This window comes from Stegodyphus dumicola, chromosome 2, assembly GCF_044657685.1.
Source record: "Stegodyphus dumicola isolate Sdum_Otavi_A_Nest chromosome 2, ASM4465768v1".
Classification (NCBI taxonomy): domain Eukaryota; kingdom Metazoa; phylum Arthropoda; class Arachnida; order Araneae; family Eresidae; genus Stegodyphus; species Stegodyphus dumicola.
Window position 1 is genome coordinate 253,465,624 of NC_140769.1, and position 20,004 is coordinate 253,485,627.

General features: G+C 35.2%; 1 protein-coding gene across 6 annotated transcripts in view; it reads right to left on the reverse strand.

Annotated features, from left to right (window-relative positions):
* The window catches only part of LOC118200171 (rab effector Noc2-like), a 95,725-nt gene that overhangs the window by 10,594 nt on the left and 65,127 nt on the right, over positions 1-20,004 (reverse strand). For 4 of the 6 annotated variants that reach the window (XM_085812042.1, XM_085812040.1, XM_085812041.1 and 1 more), the window contains 3 exons: positions 8,940-9,075; positions 3,555-3,644; positions 310-398 (listed from right to left, as the gene is read on the reverse strand). In XM_085812042.1, coding sequence (XP_085668168.1) covers positions 310-398; positions 3,555-3,644; positions 8,940-9,075 — 315 coding nt within the window. Of the gene's footprint in view, positions 1-283; positions 399-3,554; positions 3,645-8,939; positions 9,076-20,004 lie in introns of all 6 variants that reach the window. The other 2 variants (XM_085812044.1, XM_085812045.1) reach the window with 2 other exon arrangements.

Genomic DNA, 20,004 nt, shown 5'->3' on the forward strand with positions numbered 1-20,004 from the left:
AGTGGTACGCATACCACAGGTTGAGAACCCCTGCCTAAGTCAAATCTTGAAAAACCAAACTGGTTGTTGAAAAGCATCAGGGAAACCATTGAAAAATATATTAAATTCAAAATCGAAATTACGAAATACACGCTGTTATCATCCTAAAAACTATTTTCTCCTCTTAAAATTTATTTCTATTGCTATTAGTTATAATTCGAAAGCTATAGTGAAATTATCTGATATACTATCAGGCTGAAAGCAAATCTTCCAAAACAGATGAATACATCTAAGCTTTACTTACTTCAAGAAAATATGCCTTTAACTTACTCGTATTTTGCTATCGTCTGAGCTTTTTCGAAAGCCTTCTCGTCTTTTGATTTCTTCAGAAATAGTATCTGCTTCAAGCAATTTTAAATCTAAAATGAGAAAAGGATTTGATTCCGGGTCATAACCCATCATAATATTGATGGATACTTACTAGAAAATGTCTGTAAACAGGCAGAAAGAAACTGCATTATATATATACAAAGAAAACTTCCCACAAGTGTTCGAACATTTTAAGAATTTGTAGAAAAAACGGTGTAGCCAGGAATTAAAATTCGAATAATAAAGCGTAATATTTTTCGTATCATCTCCATGCGATTTTGAATAAAATCAAACTTTTCTTCTTTTAATACTGACCTATTTTCCCTTTCTAAAATTGAAAATGTAAAAAGTCATAGATAAAACACGCCACAAAAGTGATCGTACACTCAAACATTTTCGTAAAATTTCATGAACAAAATTATAATTTGATACATTTTTTTTTTTCATTTTGATGACGTTTAAAAATTCGTTTGGCTTTATTCTTTGCTTGCTTTGTTATAATTTAATTAATATTTCAAAATTTGTCGTAGTCGTAAGGAAACAATAAATATCACTCTAAAACTAATCATTTTTCATTAGAAGGGGCAAAATAGATCTGGGATGTCGCTAAATAAGTAACTTTATCCCATTATGCAGTACAGTATGCGATAAAACCCTTTAAAGAAGAAAATCGAATCGATAATGAAGATCTCATCCGGCAAAGTTAATTCAACTTGATTATTTCCAAAATTTGTGAAAAATCCGAGTTTGAGTGCTGTAAAGATTTCTGCAGAATTTACTGAAAACCTTTCTACATCAGTTTCACATGAAACTGTTCGAGCAATGATTACAAGCTGGATTACATAGGAGCTCTACTATGCTGTTTCTAAAATTTTTGTAATTTTGCTGTTGTATTGTATATGGTGTTCTGTAGATAGTTCAGTAAGTTATTAAACATTAAGCACTCATGATTAGATCTTCGGTGTTTCTTAATCGACTTGTATTAAAAAAATTCCTCGTGCTGCAAGTTTCTGTATTTTAGACTAATCTGCAAAAGTTCAAAGCACTGATCTTGCCAGCTTTCTACCTCTTCTTTCTAAGCAACAACATGTATAAAACTCTGGAATACTTTTCTTTCAGTAAGCAATTCTTCTTTATTTATGTCATTATAATTATGATTTAATTTACATTCATATTTTTTATTAAGATGTTTTAATGGAGTAAGAAATGCATTAAAAAATGAACCTTTTGAAATTTCGTTGCGTTTGCTGAGATTACTGTGTTCTGTGTTAAAGCAATTTTTCCACAATCTAATTTCGTATGATAATTCAGCATTTCGTATTTCTTCACCTCAGCAATCCCCGCGTGGATAAAATTGTTAAAAATTCTGGTACTTCGACTTTTCGTCAAATTACAAAGAACAAACTGGATGCAGGAGTTCTTCATGGTTTACCTTATATTGTAACGAAAGTTTTAGCTGGTTTGGTTTATTGAGATTACGGCAAAGCACACTAGGGCTATCTGCCTAAGGGAAGGGATGCCTTCGTGTGGGACTTTCTAAGGGAAATTGATTCATATACACGTTGCACATGTGGAAAACCACGAAAGCGCCTATGCAGTCGGACCGTTCGCGGGATTCGAACCTCCGACCGAACTACTAGCGTTCAGCGACTTTACCGCTCCGCTGCTGGTGGACCCATGTAACGAAAGTTAAGTGACGTTGTTTATATTTGTTACCGTGAAAGACCGAAATTGGAGAATGTCGACTTTCACCAGAGAATATCAACATTCACCAAATACGTCGGTGAAAGACCGAATATTTCACTACATTCTTGTATATTCGAACCCTCACCAGTGTATGTCGACAATCATAGATATTATTTTCCTTTCTCATTTTGAATGTATTGTGTGTTTTAGGTTCTCATGTTGTTATGTTCTTATTTCACGTTTAAAGTGCGTTTATTCGCGACTGAATTACGGAGAAGAAAATATAATATTGTTATATGTTCAACATTCACCATTAGTACATGGTGAATGTCGACATTGACCGGTGTAAGTCAGAAATAAGAGTATTTGGAAAGTATTTCGGACATACACCAAGAGACTATGTGAATGTTGACATTCTCCAGATTTCGGTGTTTCATCGTAACATATTCATGCTTGCCCCCAATTCGGTACAATGCTCTTTTTGCAACATCAGTATGAGTTAGTTCCCTGTTTCTAAGCCCTTTTACTCTTTATTCCTCTATAAAGGCTTTGCTCCCCTTAAGCAGATAATCGTAATGAGCTTTATTATAATCCTAAAATTACTATCTTACTGTGACAATACGTACTCGTATGACTAACCCCAATAAAATTATTTTTCAGGTGATGGGTTATACCGTGCCCGTCGGGAGTTCTTTGGATTCTCCAGTTGGTCATGGTTATACCGTCTCCAAAATCTGGTACCAGGGAAGATCTCTTCTTTTGGTCATGTAACTCAGAAACTGTTGATAAAGTTGAACTGTTGTAAAGTCTTCGATGCTCATTTTACTGAGTCAGAAAATTTTCAATAGTGGTTAGGAGTTGCTTTGTGTGATGGGCAAAATAAAAACTGATTCTATGAAGTAATTATATTTTGTCTACTATTCTAAAGTGCGTTCCCAACAAAGAATTTCAGAATTTTCAAACTTTTTTCTGACGGCAAACAATGTCTGTCTTGAAATTTTCAGCTATTTTAGCCATTCAATATTTGTCTGCTCTGCTTCTAAACTTCCAATAGCCCTTCATTACGTCCGCCTTGGAAAGACCATTTTTAATCGATAAACGTTGTATTTAAATGTTAAATATCAGAAGCCGGCAGATAAACTTTATTTGTACAAAGTGCTTGCCATGCTGGTGGACTACATCGCAACGCCATTTCTATTTAAGAAATAACTTCATCAAATAAGATTAAATAATGTTAAATAGGTTTGCATATTGCTTATTTGATGAATAAGTAAACCTGCCTTATTGGTTACTTCAAGAGTATTATGTATATACTTTTATGCATATAAAAGAGAATTTTGAATATCATTGTAAACAAATGCAGAGATGCATGCCATAATACCTTAAAAAATTCTTAAATTTCGTTTTCATTTAGAATTCATTTCAATCGGACAATATCTTTCTTAATTAACTTTAGAATAAAATATATCTCACAAACGATTTATAAAAGCTGCTTGAGTATGAAGCTAAAGAATTCTTACCTGGATGAGAACTAACTGCCCAGTTCTTGTATAAGGTATGATCATTGTGATTTTCTTCAGGTGGTTCAAAACTCTCCATTCGTACTATATCTGCAAAAAAAAATATTCGTCAGAATAGGAATTTTATTTTATCTGCTTTCCCACCGCTCTATTTCCAATGTAGAAATGCATTATAAAATTTGTTTTTAATCTTGTTACCAGTTATACCTGTAAAGTTAGCTTGTTTATTTCTTATTTCTTCTAAATTTGGTTCTCTAACGAATATGAGTTACGCAAATGAAGGTAAGAATCAAAAATATAAAAAAATCTGAAAGGTTTCAGTTTTTCACGGTCGCCAAAAAAAGGGTTTGGAATTACTCTGATATGCGCCCTCAAGTCGCCAATTTCCTCACCAAACAGTTTTGGCGAGAAACTCCACGCAATATAGCAATATTACTACCTAAATTTTTTGTCTACATTTCGAACTTTAAGCCTAAAATATCTCCAAAAACGCCGTTTTCGCACATGCAAAAACCACGTTTTAAACACACAATTTAAGATAAAAATCCGAAACAAAAACAAAAATTTAGATAGCAAAAACGTAAAGTTTCTAACCAAAAATATTTGACAAGAATCCATGTACACAGCGATATGTTTTAACTTCAAAAAACATCTACGAATGTCACAATCTAGGCAAAGAACGAATCTACGAACAACGCACACCTCGCTTTAATAAATTAACATAACAACAATAAATTTCAAAGAATACCATGTACACAACGTTCTGTTTCAACTTTAAAAAAAGCATGTACGAATTGCGCAATCTAGACGCTACGCACTAATTAACAAAATAAACTAAAATAAATTTCAAACAATTTAAAAAAACAACAATAACGACAGAAATTCATTCTAAAAAAACAATAACATTCTACAAAATAAGAACAAGAATAAAATAAAATGCACTTACCATGAATTAATGCTTTTTCGAACAGCAGAAATACCAAGTTCATATCGCCTTTAACATGCTGCAACGTAGTATCTATCGTATTTATATGACAGCCAGACACACTAATTCTTACTATAGTTCACAAATAAATAAAATCACAAATTCCTACTTCTATCATGCACAGCCACTAAAAATAATCTCCCAAACCCTCTTTCCACACCTCCAAATACCCACTGCTCCTCAACAGGATGGCCACGATGATATTTCCTTTTGCCGAATTTAAATTCAACAACTTCGAACATTTTATCTTTCCTCCCCTATCTTCTCAGACACAGAGCATGACGCGAACCAACGAGCTCCAACGAAAGATTTTTCAACGTCAACAGGATTGCCATACAACACGCAATCGCTCCAAAACCCAGCGCAGAACACATATCGCCACAGTTGGTGAAATTAGGGCGTATATCAGAGTTGTACCAAGGGTTTGTAAAGTTTTTTTATGGTCTCGCAGACCTAATAACCTCCTTTTTTTTAGCTTCATTATTAAGCATTTTCTTCACACTTACGCCATATACATCCTTTGTTAGAAAAGTTCCAGGACAAAGGTCGTAAAAAATAGAAAACTGCATTTACGAAACAATAATCCAAGCTGCTCTATACCCAACGTTATATAACAACGTTTCTGGAGGTAGTGGAAAGCAAGCAGGGAAATCTTCAAATGCGATGCTTGCAAGCTCATTGCCCGTTTGATGTCTGCAGTAATCTTGATGAAGCTCTTCTTTCAGTCACCTTTCCACTCACGGAAACAAGAAAAAATCACACTAATCTTCGGCACAAATGTGGGATCACGTCTGGCTCTATCTAATAGTTCAGCAGAAATTCTTCGTCTTTCTATTTATCTGTTAGTGAGGGAAAGAAGGTTCTTACATTAAGCTTCTGTTTCCTTAAGTTCTTCGCATAAAATCTTATGACACACATCACGATTCAAATTCAGCTCTTCTTATACTCATAATTACACGACGGTCTTCTTGCAATAACTGTCTTACACGCTCCCCGTTTGCATCGGTATGTGCTATAGCGACACCACCGAGAGGTAAAACTCTCGGTAGTTATCAAACATGGCTACAGTCCCTGTTAGACGGGACTTTTCTGAGAAACGAGATTCTGGTTGCACTGGTTTAAACGGGAGGAGTCCTAGAAAAAAGAGCCCCGTCTGAAGCGAAGTCCCGCCTAGCTACGGAAACAATGTTCCGACTACGCGGGATTTTTTCAAACCTCACCGAAAATGTCTCGGCTGTACCTCAGTCCCGGGTAGAGACAACCAATCAGACGAAAGTTCTGCTTCTGAAGCCTCACGTGATCCCAATGTGAGCGATAATCGATTAGTGTTTGGAGTTCAAGTCTTTGTAGTAAGTGAAAAAGGTAACCTAGCTACGTGGGTTTCCTGGAATTGTGCGGGTTCTGAGAATTGTCCCTTTCGACGTCAAGTCCCGCGTAGCCGAAACATAATGTGATTGGGACTTAATCCCGCGTAGCAGCAACATTCCTTCCGTAGCTAGGTGAGACTTCGCTTCAGGCGGGGCTTTTTTTTCTAGGAATCCTCCCGTTTAAACCAGTGCTACCAGAATCTCGTTTCTCAGAAAAGTCCCGTCTAGCAGGGCCTGTAGCCATGTGTGATAACCTCTTTAACTCTCGGTGGCTGTAGACGGGCGACCAGTTCTGGAATCGTCTTGCACTGAATCTCTGCCTTAATGAACGTTTTGTGCCACTCAAAAACACGACTTCATGAAAGTGCCTCGCCTTTATATGCTTCTTTAATCATGTTCCACGTTTCACTATGGTTTTTCCCGAGCTTAACTGTCACCAACCGGAAAAACAAGGCCTCGTCATTGCGTGCGTGATGACACTAGCAGCGGGTAAGGGCAGGGGCGTAGCTAGAACTTCCAGCGCCCGAGGACAACTGAAGAATTTGCGCCCCTTTCTGTGTGCCAAGAATGGGAAACATTTCATTAAAACATTTCGTAGCATCAGTTTGGCGCCCCTTGGATGCTGCGCCCGGGAACAGATGTCCCCCCTTGCCCCACCCTAGCTACGCAGCTGGGTAAGGGAATAAACGCGCTCGCAGCTTCTACGCAGCGTGAATTTTCTTAAAAAATTCAAAATTTCCTTTTTTATTCCCCAAAGTAAAGAATAATTATGGTTTCCATACATTTTATGCCATGTCAGCTAACAAATTCTTTTTTTTTTTTTTTTTTTTTTTTTTTTTTTGTAAGAACGACAATATGTATATTATTTTCCCCTTGAATGACAAGACAATCTGCTTTCAACTTTGTTTACATTAGCCCAGTAACGAAGTTCGTTTGCTGTATGTTTAAAATCTATAGTTATATCTAAATCAAAACATATGCATCCTGTGAGTTGTAGATGAAACAAACTTATGTCCAACATAATATCATAACAAGAAGAAACTGCAAACTGTTGCTCCGGTGGTGACGGCTTAACGTGAAACTTAATGTTCACTGGGAAGGGATGATGTCAGTGCAGATGCTTTGAAGGGGGTTGTAATTTAGATTGAAATTGGACTATTGCCAATTAAGGTAATAATTTGTTACAATTAAATTAAATTTGTTAATAATTTTCCATCATCCATTTATTTGTTACATTATTTACAGAAGACCTTAAAATGTAAATATATACATATAAAATATTTCTTAGTGTTTTTGACCCAAAGTTATATTTGTTTCTTTTTCTCTTATGGACCTCTAAATTTCTACATTTCTGATGTGAGAATTCAGCAATAATTTGTAACTACGTATATTAACACTCCAACAGGTCTTGATATTTTTAATGTCTCGGTTGAAGTTCTCTCCTTGCTCCTAAATAAATTTAGCAAGAATTTCTGGAAAACCTTTCTAGGTGGGAATTATACAGCAATGTTTGATACTCGTTGAGCAGCCTAAAGATTTTGATTTTTGTATCATATCTTCCAGTCATGACTATATACTCAAATTCCTTGTTATTGCCTAAAATCTTAGTCACGGCTTTCTATAGCCATGACTATCGTAATGTCAATCCTAACTTTCTCTTTTCAATTTTAGCTCTCAACTTCAACTTGATAAGCTCCGAATTAATATTCTTCTAAAATTAACTTTCTTAATATCTGATCAAGAGAAAATAAATTCCTTTAGTCTGGTTGTTAGGAAAAGGAAATTTTCGCCGAGGTATTTAAGGCAATTACCACTTCTTGCAAATGCCTCGATAAACTGTTTAGACTCTATTTCCTGTAAAGAGATCAAAAAAGAATTTTCTTTTTCATGTGAAGATCATGGCTTAAATTATTTTTCTGACAGGTTGAAGAAATTTCAGATATCGATAAACGAGCTGATTGCATGAATGAAGGGATTTTTGTTACTAGCAAGTGATTTCACTCCCGGTCTTGATTAGAAGTAGAGCCATAAATTTAGATAGACGTATAAATAAAACTTAAATTTTACTTGTGCTCAGCGTATGAAACACAGTCTAATAAAAAAATCCCTCTTTTATCCTACTATGTAAATGTAAAAATTTATGCAATCTAGACATATTTTCATAGGACAGACTGATGTGAAACATCATGACTTCCTATATGCTTAAAATACGTTACAATAATTTTAGGCGACTTATTACGGATTGTCTGTTTGTTTCTTAACTAAGGCTGGTTTGGCTTATTTGATTAAGATAAAGCATTAGAGGGCTATCTGCCTAAGGGGAGGGATGCCTTCGTGGAAGACGTTTTGAAGAGAAACTAGCTCATATCCAAGGTACACATGGATAAAACCAATAAAATGCCTATTCAAGCAATCCATTAACTGGGATTGGAACCCCCAACCAACTACCAGTATTCAGCACCTTTAACGCTCGGCGGCTGTTGGGCTGTTCCTTAAATAAGAGATGGTTCGCTTAGTTTAATTATGGCAAGCACGCGAAGGCTATCTCGCTTAAGGGAAAGGATACCTTCGTGGGTGACTTTCTAAAGGGAACTGTCTCGTTCACATATGGGGAAGATCACGAAAACGCCCATACAGCCAGCCCGTTCGCCAGGACTTGAACCCGGACCGACCTACCAGTGTTCAATGACTTTACCGCTTGGCCGTTGGTGGGCTCCTTAACTGACAGAAATAGTGAGAAACGGGATTTTTTTAAATTCAAGATATTGTTTTCGTATATAGATTCTAAATAATATTAAACTCCATAATTATTAAAATCATTCAGGAAATGTGGTAAGGCATTGAAAATTAAGTACAACTTCCTTACCTGTCATATGAAGAAACGAGAAAGAATTGTAAATATTTTCATCTCTATATACAGCATTAAAATGATATGGATTAACCTATTTAAGAGTCTATTTAAAGGCAAATAGAAAGTTAATTGCATTTACAAAACTCTATCACTTTCGCTTGAATTTGAGAAAATTGCCTTACCGGGTGCCCTGTGTTCCCAACTATCATACGCTCTTATCGTACTCGGTGATCCTGAGATCTGACTTTGTTTCACATTTTGGCAAAGAGATTTCGAGGGCAGTTTACCATAAAACCATCCTCCAGATTTTTTCCATACCTAAAAGATAAGATAACCATAATTAGTATACAATATCAATCATTTTACAAAGTAAAGAGACGAGCACATATACTTATATGTCAATATGTGATTGGCATTTCAATTATGCAAGATCAGAGACACCAATATCGTGCGCAAATCCAAACCTGCGCATAACATTCGACTTTTCAAAACCTTAACTGAAGACTTACTGACAGCAGATTAACTCGTATTATGTGTATTTGTACACATTACATATAACATTCTTACATTTAGAAAAGGCTATAGGAAAGGATATCTTTTCCAAACAGAAAATAATCTATCTGCACTATATTCATCTACACTGAACAATTCTCCATGGTTATTCATTCATATGTTCAGCTCAGTTACCAGGAGCCGAGCGGTAAAATTGTTGAACACTGTTAATTTGACTCAGGTTCGGCCTCATGTGAAAGAACTGGCCGCATGGAAGTTTTCGTGTCCCCCCCCCCATGTTTAACGTAAATATGAGATAGTTTAAAAAAATCATCCACGAAGGCATCCTTATGTTTAAATGGCTTCCGAGTGCTTTGCCGTAATCTAACAGTGCATCTATGAGTTACCAGTACGTATAATATTATCCTATAAATTACAAAACAGGTTTCAATTTTAAACCATCTCCCAAAAGGGTTTGTTAAGGTTATTTTACGCTCTCGCTGAGCTCGCAGTCTACATAGCCTGCTGTTGCACTCACTCAGACCTGCTATCCCATTTGTTTTGCTTTTTAGCTTCATTATTAAACATCATTTTCTTCACACTTATGCCATATACAATTCAGCAGCAAAATCACAAAATTTTTATCTGTTTTAACAAAATTTAGAATTCTCAATGCAGTATTGAGTGTTGGCGTACATTTTTATATTTTTTTTTTTTTTTTTTTTACTCTGTTCCGGTGCACCGGAACAGAACAACTCAACCTGACTCTGTTTCGCCTTGGCATTATGCCAAAGAACATTGATTCAAAAACAAACAGTTGAACTGTCGGACTCAAGACGATTACGTACGCAAGGCAGCTAGAATGCTGTCTATTTTTCATTATTTTTGTTCTGTTCTCGCATTTACAAGTTTTATATGTCATTTTCTTGTTTATACTTATTTATTGTGCAGTTATTTAATTATAAGTTTTGTGTTTAAAAAAAGAGGATGTGTATCTAATTCAATAACATTACATCGCAACACACTCTTTTCTCAGTTTTTCACTTCAGCGTTCAGTTTTCTTAGTAAGATGGCTAGAACAAATTTCTTTTGTCTTTTTATTATTAACGTTTCATGTTTTTTTCACTTTATTTATTAAATATCACGATCTTACTTAAGCTACATAACATCACTTAAGCTACATAAAATTCAGTTCAGCAGTAAAATCACCAAATATTTAAAAATAGCATATCTTTAGAATTTTCCACAGACAGTCTCACGCTGGAGATAAAAATGTTTTGTTCCGTACTATGTTGCCAATGCTCGCTTTCAAATATTTTAGTTTGTTAAACAAAAATTTATTAAAGCTTTACAAAATATGAAATAGGTAATAAAACCAATTCAAAATCGGGGCTTTTGGTACACATGTTCGAACAAATGGTTACGTTATTCAAAATTTCTGGTCTCTAGGTATCAACATCAGAAGTGGGCGCAGCCCGACCCACCTAATCAAACAAGTTGGTCAAGTCTCTAGGTACCAAAATGTTTTTTCACATTGCGAGAAGCATGCATACATTCATGCAACTTCTTCATTATTCGATTTCTTTAAAAATAATATAGAGCAATAATACCTTATGGCAACAATTTGAAAGTGATACGCCGTTTGCAGTGAGTCAACACAAAAGCCCGTTTGGAGACTAATAGCCCATGTGGGCTAAAAACTTGGTTTTTCCTAGGCCACTAACATGAAGATCATATAAAAGTCACATAAAGCCTTAAATTATTCTGTTAGTTCATTAGAAGGCAAATGAATCATCAGCTGCTCTTTATTTTGCTAATGAAAAGTACCGGCTAATAACATATTTGCAACGTCGTTGGTCAAGATTTAAGGAATAATGTTAAGGTAACGTTTTGTTGAAATTGTTATTTTTGCAGCCTAAAAAATTACTACCTGTTTTAAATACAGCATCACCACATCACAAAAACTTACTATTTTACTTTTGCATATTGCGAGAGAAGGCTGCGATTTTTAAAACAATTGATTGATTAAATGCCACGTAGCTGGAAACTTACATATAAATTCCAAAAAATACGTCGTCAAATAATAAGAATATATTTGAAATTTTAACTTACTACTATCTCGATTAATTAGAAACATCTGTATCAGCATTTTTTCCCACGACGCTTGTAATTAATTTCTTTTTTCCCACATCATATTTTAAAAGTCTGAAGTGGCCAGCACATAACTCCCGCCAGTTCTATATTTTAAATAGCGACAACTTTATATAAATAAAATAAACATTTTAAAAATATATTTCTAAAATTATAGTACCTAAATTCGAAAACAGTAATGATTTGAAATCTTCAGTTTTGCCGGAATATATTAAAATTTTTTTCATAATTGGAAAAAAAATCATTGCTCTTTACATAAATTTTATGCAGGTACTTCATAAATCATTAATATATCCGTTAAATGAAAAATTAATTTAAACAGCATATGCAATAAATGTGTCACTAGAAATAAATAAATTTCTTCAAGTTTTACAGAGAAATTTCGATCAGATAGGTGCAATATAAGTGAAATTAAAAAGGCATACACTGAAAGGCCATAACAGTAAGGATTATAAGAATTGGAGGCTCCCTTCAGCCCACCTGGTCACGGGTGTCCCCATAGCTCAAAAGAAGGGGCCCCTGATCTCCACAAACGAGGGAAGCCAGTAACCCAGCCACCCCCAAACAACAAAGAAAAATACTAAATCAAAAATAAGTAAGCACATCTAACACAAAATTAAAGACTAACAAACAAACAAAAAAATCCATAAATACAAATTCAGAGCATAGATATCCACAGATATCCAAAACCCACATAAATACAAAATTCAATTTTAACAGAAGTGTCCTACCAGCGCCCTATTTTCATTGATAAACTTCATTAGAGCAATAGAATATGATTTAAAAACTTTAAAATTAATGAAACTTACATTAAAATCAGTAATGTTAAAAATCCGTCTAATAGGGATTGTTAAACTACAATCAACCACAAAATGCCTAGCATCACCATCAACCTGACAACTATTACATAGTTTATTTTCCTGCAGATTAAATCGGTTGAAATAGAACGGAAACCTACCATGTCCAGTTAAAACCTGATTAACATCAATATTGTTCATACATTTCATTTTATTCGTGATTTTAATTAGTTTCATAAATCCTTTGTTTTTAGATGAAGAGAACCACTGTATTTTCCATTTGCCAACGTAAAATTTTTTCATTCTTCGACTAGTAATTCTCTTCGAAACTGTTTCTTCAATATCCATTGCACTGACATTTGAGACCTTCTGCTTAGCCAGGCTGTCAGCCCTCTCATTACCAATAAAGCCTATGTGGGCTTTAACCCAATGTACCTTAATATTTAAATATGAACTCAAAGTTTCTAAATGACTCTTAATTTCGACAATTAATGGATTGAAATATATACTGTCTGGGCGGGAGAGCGCATGTAGAAGTGACAAGCAGTGAGTGTAAATATTTACAGATGTGGGGTGTAAACAAGGTATTTTTAATCCACAATAAGGCTTGTTTGAACGCTTCACTTTCTGCTTGGAAAACTGAATTATATATGTTGAACTTAAATATTCTATAATCCACCTCAGTTCCATAGTAAAAAACAACAAAGGCAGCTCCTATGCTCCCTCCGACCCCAGAACCATCTGTATAAGTATCAAAGACATCAACAGTTGAATTACTTTTATCGGAAACAAAACCAAATCTATTGGAAGGATGTATTAAATGAATATTAAATTTTTCAAAAACATTCTTTGCTACTAAATAATCTTAATACATTTTCAATTCCATTCGTCCAGTTCTAACTAAAAAGTTCTAACTAAAAATTGAGAGAGGAGGCAGCTCAGCCAACACAAAGACGGCCTCGGTAGGCACCATTCTAAAACATCGGGTTAAAGCTAAATACCAAGCTTTCTGAACACTGTCTAACTTCATCCGTAATCTAACCAGTTCCCCTGCCCTGGATCCCCAGGCTCCAATTCCATACATGATGATTGGAAGCACTACATTTAAGTAAATCTTCTTCAGAATGGAGGATTTCAAGGCTAAAATCTCAGCTGAAAAAGTTCTTCTATAATTTAATAAAATCAGATCAGTTCGTCTTTGTACCAACTTAAAATGTTCTATAAAATTTAATTTGGTATCAGTCATCACGCCAAGATATTTCATATTATCTACAAATTTGATTCTTTTGCCTTCATATTTCAAATTTGGTGGTTTCAGTCTTTTTACCTCCTCTGGGAAAAAACAGTGCACGTTTTTTCAATATTAAATTGTAATTTTTCTTTCTTTTGCCAATTACTTATTATTAGAGCAGTTTCATCAAAGTTTTTTCCATTTTTTCAAGAGAATCGTGTTTTATTAGAATCATAATATCATCAGCATATGGAATTAATTCCGCATTTTGAGAAAACTTCTGCTTCAGCAAGTTATCCACAATAATGTTCCAGAGCAGGGGAGCACTGCAGGAGCCCTGAGGGCGTCCCTTATAAATATTCATTAGTAAGTCTTTACTCTTATCCTTAATACAATAAAAAACAATTTTATTTTTCTATTACTAAAACAACTTTTAAATAAATAAAACAAATTTATAGGTATTTTTAAATCAATTAAACCATGCAACAAGGAAGACCAATCAACAGAATCAAATGCAGACGAAATGTCTAGAGAAATCAAAGCTACGTGTTGTTTACCCCAAAACGTCTGACATATCCAACAACCCAGTAAAGTGCATCTTCCGTACCTGTTCCAAAGGTAAATCCATATTGAAACTCACTAAGTGGACATTTATTAACCATAAAGTGTAAAATTCTATTAGTTACCACCTTACCCAAAATATTCAAAAGCGTAATGGGTCTTTGCTTTCCATTAGGCTTAGGGATCGAAATAATTTGACCAATTTTCCAACAATCTGGAAAAAGAGTAAACTTAAGACATGCATTATATAGGCCAACCAAAAAAATATGGATAATAGAAGAATAATCTTTTAATCAAAACAGAATGTATGCGATCCGGACCTGCAGCAGCCATATTCATTAAATTCAATATAATACTCTTAACTTAATCATATGTGAATAGTGAGACTATAACAGTATAATCACCTACTCAACAACGCGTTGCGCGATCTTTGGTATGCGAAATTAGTTGCAGATATTCCCTTGGCATGGATGCTACAAATACCTGGTAGATGACTGGTGACAGGTTGCACCAAATCACTCAAAGTCGGCAGATTCCGACATGGTGGTGTTTGAGCTCTGAACCATAACATCCTACGAATTAGTTGGTTAGGACATTAACTGGCATTCATCTTAATACTCCTCGAACCACTCCACCACAATTCGAGCCTTGTGACATGGGACGTTATCCTGCTGGAAAATTCCATTTCCAGTTGGGAAGACAGACGCTATGCAAGGATGCAACTGATTCGCAGTTTCCGCAGCTTTTCATGGTCTGTTCTACAACAACTAAGGGTTCCAGAGCCGATCATGAAAACGTCCCCCAAATCATAATACTGCCACCACCAGTCTGTGTATGAGCTGCTGAACAGGGGGAAAGCAGCTATTCGCCTGGGGATAGCCGTACCAAGACACGACCATTGACGTGATGGATGAGAAATCGTGATTCATCCGACAAGACAAGACAACTGTCTTCTACTTATCCATGTTCCAGTCTCAATGTAGGCGGATCCACTGTAGGCGTAGTTGACAATGACGCTTATTCAACAGAGGCACACGAGTGTGACATCTGCTACAGTCCCATACAGTGTCCACTGAACTGCGAGTTCCGAAACTCTTGCAATTGGACTTGCATTGTAACTGGGCTGTCAGTTGAGCCACTATCTGGCGTAGGTTTTGCTGTACCAAGGAGGACAATCTCCGATGTCCTTTTTTCTCCCCCTTTGATGACGCATGGACGTCCAACATCTTCTTGGAGTCTACTGCTGGTTTCACCAGAATCATTTGTTTACATTTTCATAGTATCTCATGCTATTATTACTATTCAATCTCAAGCAAATTTATTTCAAGAACTTTCAAACTTATTCTTTCATATCATGACTACTAGCGAGGACTTATCAGATAATAATTCAGAATTAAATAATTCTGAATGTGATTTCAACTTACTGCCTAATAATTTACTAGATGAATGTCAGAATATTGATCGAACTGACTAGTTTAATCAACAGCATGAGAATGGTCTTAAACTTATGAAGTTGAGAAAAGGTGTCAAAAATATCATTCTAGTAAAAGATAAACATAAAACAATATTCGACAACATTTAAAATGCGCATTAAACATTACAGAAAATAATGTAAAGGCAGACAAATGAGAGAAAATTACTATTCCAACTGAATGTCCCTATACTCAAAAAGACAAAGAAATTGCTCTCAACAAATCATTACAAGTTCTTTATGAGTCGAATACTAATGTCAGTTTTAAATGAATATTTTCATTCTTCTATTCATCCAAACAACTCACGTAATGGTGACATTTCTGCTCAAATAAATTCTGTAGTAACTATAAAAAAAGCTTTAGAAAACTTTCAATCAACCCATAAAAAACATCCTTCTCAAGAACATAATTAAGATTCAACTCCAACCATAATAAATACAAATCAAGACTTACATAACTTGGATAAAATAAACGCCTCTGGAAGGAAATTTCCAGCACTTTTGAATTTTCCCAAAGGAGACATTACTTATGAACAAAGTTTTGACACATTAAATAAATTTGTTCTCTTAAAAAATGTACCAGTTTAAGATAAAGAAAGTAATAAAACTTAAAAGTGTGGTGTGGTGCTGTATTTAATTATGGCAAAGCACACTAGGGTTATCTGCCTAAGGGGAGGGATGCCTTCGTGGAGGACTTTCTAAGGGAAACTGGCTCGTATACACGTTACACATGGGGAAAACCACGAAAACACCCATGCAGCCAGCCCGTTCGCGGGATTCGAACCTCGGACCGAACTACCAGTGCTCAGCGACTTTACCGCTCGGCCGCTGGTGGGCCCTAAAACTTAAAAGAAACGGTATAGTTGTTGAATATAAAAATAGTGCAGATGTTTTGACAGTACGTGATTTAGTAACACAAAGTCCAATACAAGATATAGTAGTAAAAACCAAGATTCTCAAGATGCAACTTACATAATCTTCCCTCGTCTTTATCCCAAGAAAAAATTTTAAATATTTTATCGTCAGCTACACATTTTTCTCAAATAGTTCCTTCAAACTCCTATTCCAAAAAGAGGAAATATTCGAAAATACATTAAAATGGATAGTTGAATGCTCAGCAATTACTTTCGAACTTATGAAAAAAATATACGAGGGCCATCCAGGAAGTAGATTACGTTTCCGTCTGTGTCCGCTAGGGGCGGGGCTAGCGCGGCCATCTTGGGGTCAGAGCGTTGCGCAGCTCAGTCTGCATCTAGCCGTGCTAGTGAGAGGTTCGTGCTGTGCTCCGTTCAGATACTGTGACGGTTTGAAATGTCTGCGTTAATTGAAAATCCTGCGAGGTGCGCTCAGTAATAAGGTTTCTGACTGCAAAAAACTGTAAACCGATAGAAATCTATCGGCAGCTTCGTGAAGTGTATGGGGACAACATTATCACTGAAGGTGGAGTGCGTCAGTGGGTCATAAGATTTCAAAATGGCCGAACCAATGTTCACGACGAAGATCGAAGTGGGAGACCCAGCATAGTGACCGCCGAACTTCTCGAAAAAGTCGATGCTAAAGTCCGTGAAAATCGAAATTTCACAATAACGGAACTTTCTTTGAGTTTTCCACAAATTTCGCGAAGTTTGTTGCACGAAATCATCAGCGAAAAGCTTGGTTACCACAAGTTTTGTGCAAGATGGAAGGCAAGAAGAGGTAACGAAGTGGTTGAAGGCGCAGGCGGCCGAATTTTTCGACGAAGGAATTTCCAAGCTCGTACATCGCTACGATAAATGCCTTAATTTGTATGGTGACTATGTAGAAAAGTAGTATTTGAGTGTGGCTTTCATCTGTATATAATAAAATTTGTTTCCTATACTTTGTTTATTTCTTTATTCCAAAACGTAATCTACTTTCTGGATAGCCCTCGTATATTTCTGTAGGATAGAGAAATAAACATTTTGTCATTAAAGATGCAGTATCTACCAGGTCTTTTCACATAGCAAGAAATACTGCAATTTTCTGGACTCGCTGTCAATACCGTGATGAACGCCATCACCGACTGCAAAGCATGCGACTTCAAAATAAACAATCTTTCCTGCATTTGTTTGTCATGTTAATAACAAATTCAATAACGCAAACTTTGATATCCATCATAGTGCCTACGATGTTAAATATCTATCCTATCAACTAGAAATCAATAAGATAAAATCTGGAACTCTATGAATTACCGAAACAGTTCCTCTCATTTTAATTTAGATATAAATATCTCTACAATCCAACAGTCATTTCATCTAAAAGTGCTGCAAATAAATCTACAGGGTTTTATGGATTACTTTGCCACACGCTTTAAAATTAGTACGAGAAGATAGCATATTTAATCTTTGTACAAGAACCTTATGTCACTGATTCTAAAAATCTGGACTTCTCTTTCTCTTCTAAAACAGCTAAAACTGGATTAATTTACTCAGTTTCTCTAACTCCATTGTTCATATAACAATGTCAACAGTTACAACAAAATTTGAAACTTAGATAATTCAGTTTATAGTACATTTTTATCCACCTCCATCTCTTGATCTAGAAGAAATATTACAAGAACTAGACACCACACAAATGCCACCAATTTCTTACCATCTTATTTCTGGTGATTTGAATACTCAGTGTCCTATATGGGGAGCCAAATCTGAAAACAATATAGAAAGAATCCTCACAGAACGCCATTCAATAAAAACGTCTAGCATTACTGAATTCCACCTACTTTATTACATAACTACTTTATTACATAAAGAGCTCAAGGTTGGATAGATCTCACATTAGCCACTTCAAATTTAGCCTCATTAATTTCTAACGGAACTGTCTTAGAGATAGATTCTTTAAGTCAGGGGTCTCCAAACTACGGCCCGAGGGCCACATCTGGCCCGCGGACAGATTTTGTCTGGCCCGCGGAGAGCTAGCATACTTGAAAACTCCTTTTAGAGAACATATTTTTTATAGCAAATTAAATTTAGTTTACTGAAGTATTCTAATTTTATGTTGAATAATTATTAATATGACATCTACATTGATATGGTCATGGGCTAACTACTCATAACATTGTTGTAGGCTTATTGTTATTGTTTTTGTGATAAGTTGGATAAAGAAACACAGAATTGTAATGAGTAAAGACATGTATAATATGCAGAAAATTTAACTTCAGTATATAATAACTAACAAATTATTGAAATGAATCCAACTAACATTTTATACATTTTAAATAAAAACATAACTTATAACAAGCATAATGACGTATGAAATACCAATGAGATTTATGTAATTGAGATTTTCCACTGACAATAGTTTGTAGTTGTGGACTAATTTTACTTGTACCAATTATTAAAAGAGATTTAAGATGCTCATCAGTTAATTTAGATCTGTAAACATTTTTTGTGTATTTCATTTTGGAGAAGGTCTTCTCACACAAATAAGTAGTACCAAAAACAGAAAACAGCCCACGAGCAAATTTATGCAAATTATCAAATTGTGTCAGTGGAAGACTCTTATAAAATTCCAAAGATGAGTTTTGATATTTGTTCTTAATTATATCACTGCACTGTAGATCAATCATTTCCATTTGAAGTTCCGGGGCTAGGGTTTCAATGTCAGTATCAAAAGGATTCTGAAAAATCTTAATTTGATTCGCAATGGCATCAAAGTCCGAGAAACGAGTATCAAAATTTATTTTAAAAGCACTCAAAGTTTCGATTGCAAAATCGATAGGAAACTCAGTCTCAGTGGTGTGGCTGAATATTTCACATGTTTTAAAATGTGTATTTCACATGTTTTAAAACATTTACTTCGTAGTTGTGATTGAAACAGTATCAACTTCTTCCGGAATGATTTGGTATTAGTGTATAAATCAGGAAGATTTTGGTTTTCTCCTTGCAATCTCAAATTCAGTTCGTTCACATGTTTTGTCAAATCAACATAGAATGCTAACTTCCATAGCCATGCGTTGTTTTGTAATTCAGTAAGAGGGCGATGCTTTTCATTCAAAAAAATTTCGATCACTGCTCGAAGTTCAAAAAAGCGCTGAAGGATATTCCCACAACTAAGCCAACGTACCGCAGTATGATAAGGTAAGTCATTTTCTCCAATCTCTTCAATAAATTGTCGGAATTGTCGGTGATTCAGCCCAAAAGATCTGATAAAATTAACAGTTGATATGACTGGTTTCAGAACTTCAGACATATCCAAACATTTTCCGCACAAAGACTGTTGATGAATGATACAATGTAAGACTAATGGTTTTGAACCACCCTCATTTTCTACAGCCTTTGACACAAGAGCGACCACTCCTTTATCTTTCCCACTCATGTTTTTGCTTCCATCAGTTGTAATACATTTCAAGTTTTTCCATCGAAGGTTCTTTTGATTAATGCCCATTTCAACTCCTTTAAAAATATCTGTACCAGTAGTTATGCCATGAATACTATACATATCAAGAAGTTCTTCATGCACTTCATAGCTTTTATCTACTCCTCGAATATAAATCAACACCTGAGCAGTATCTGACACATCCGTTGACT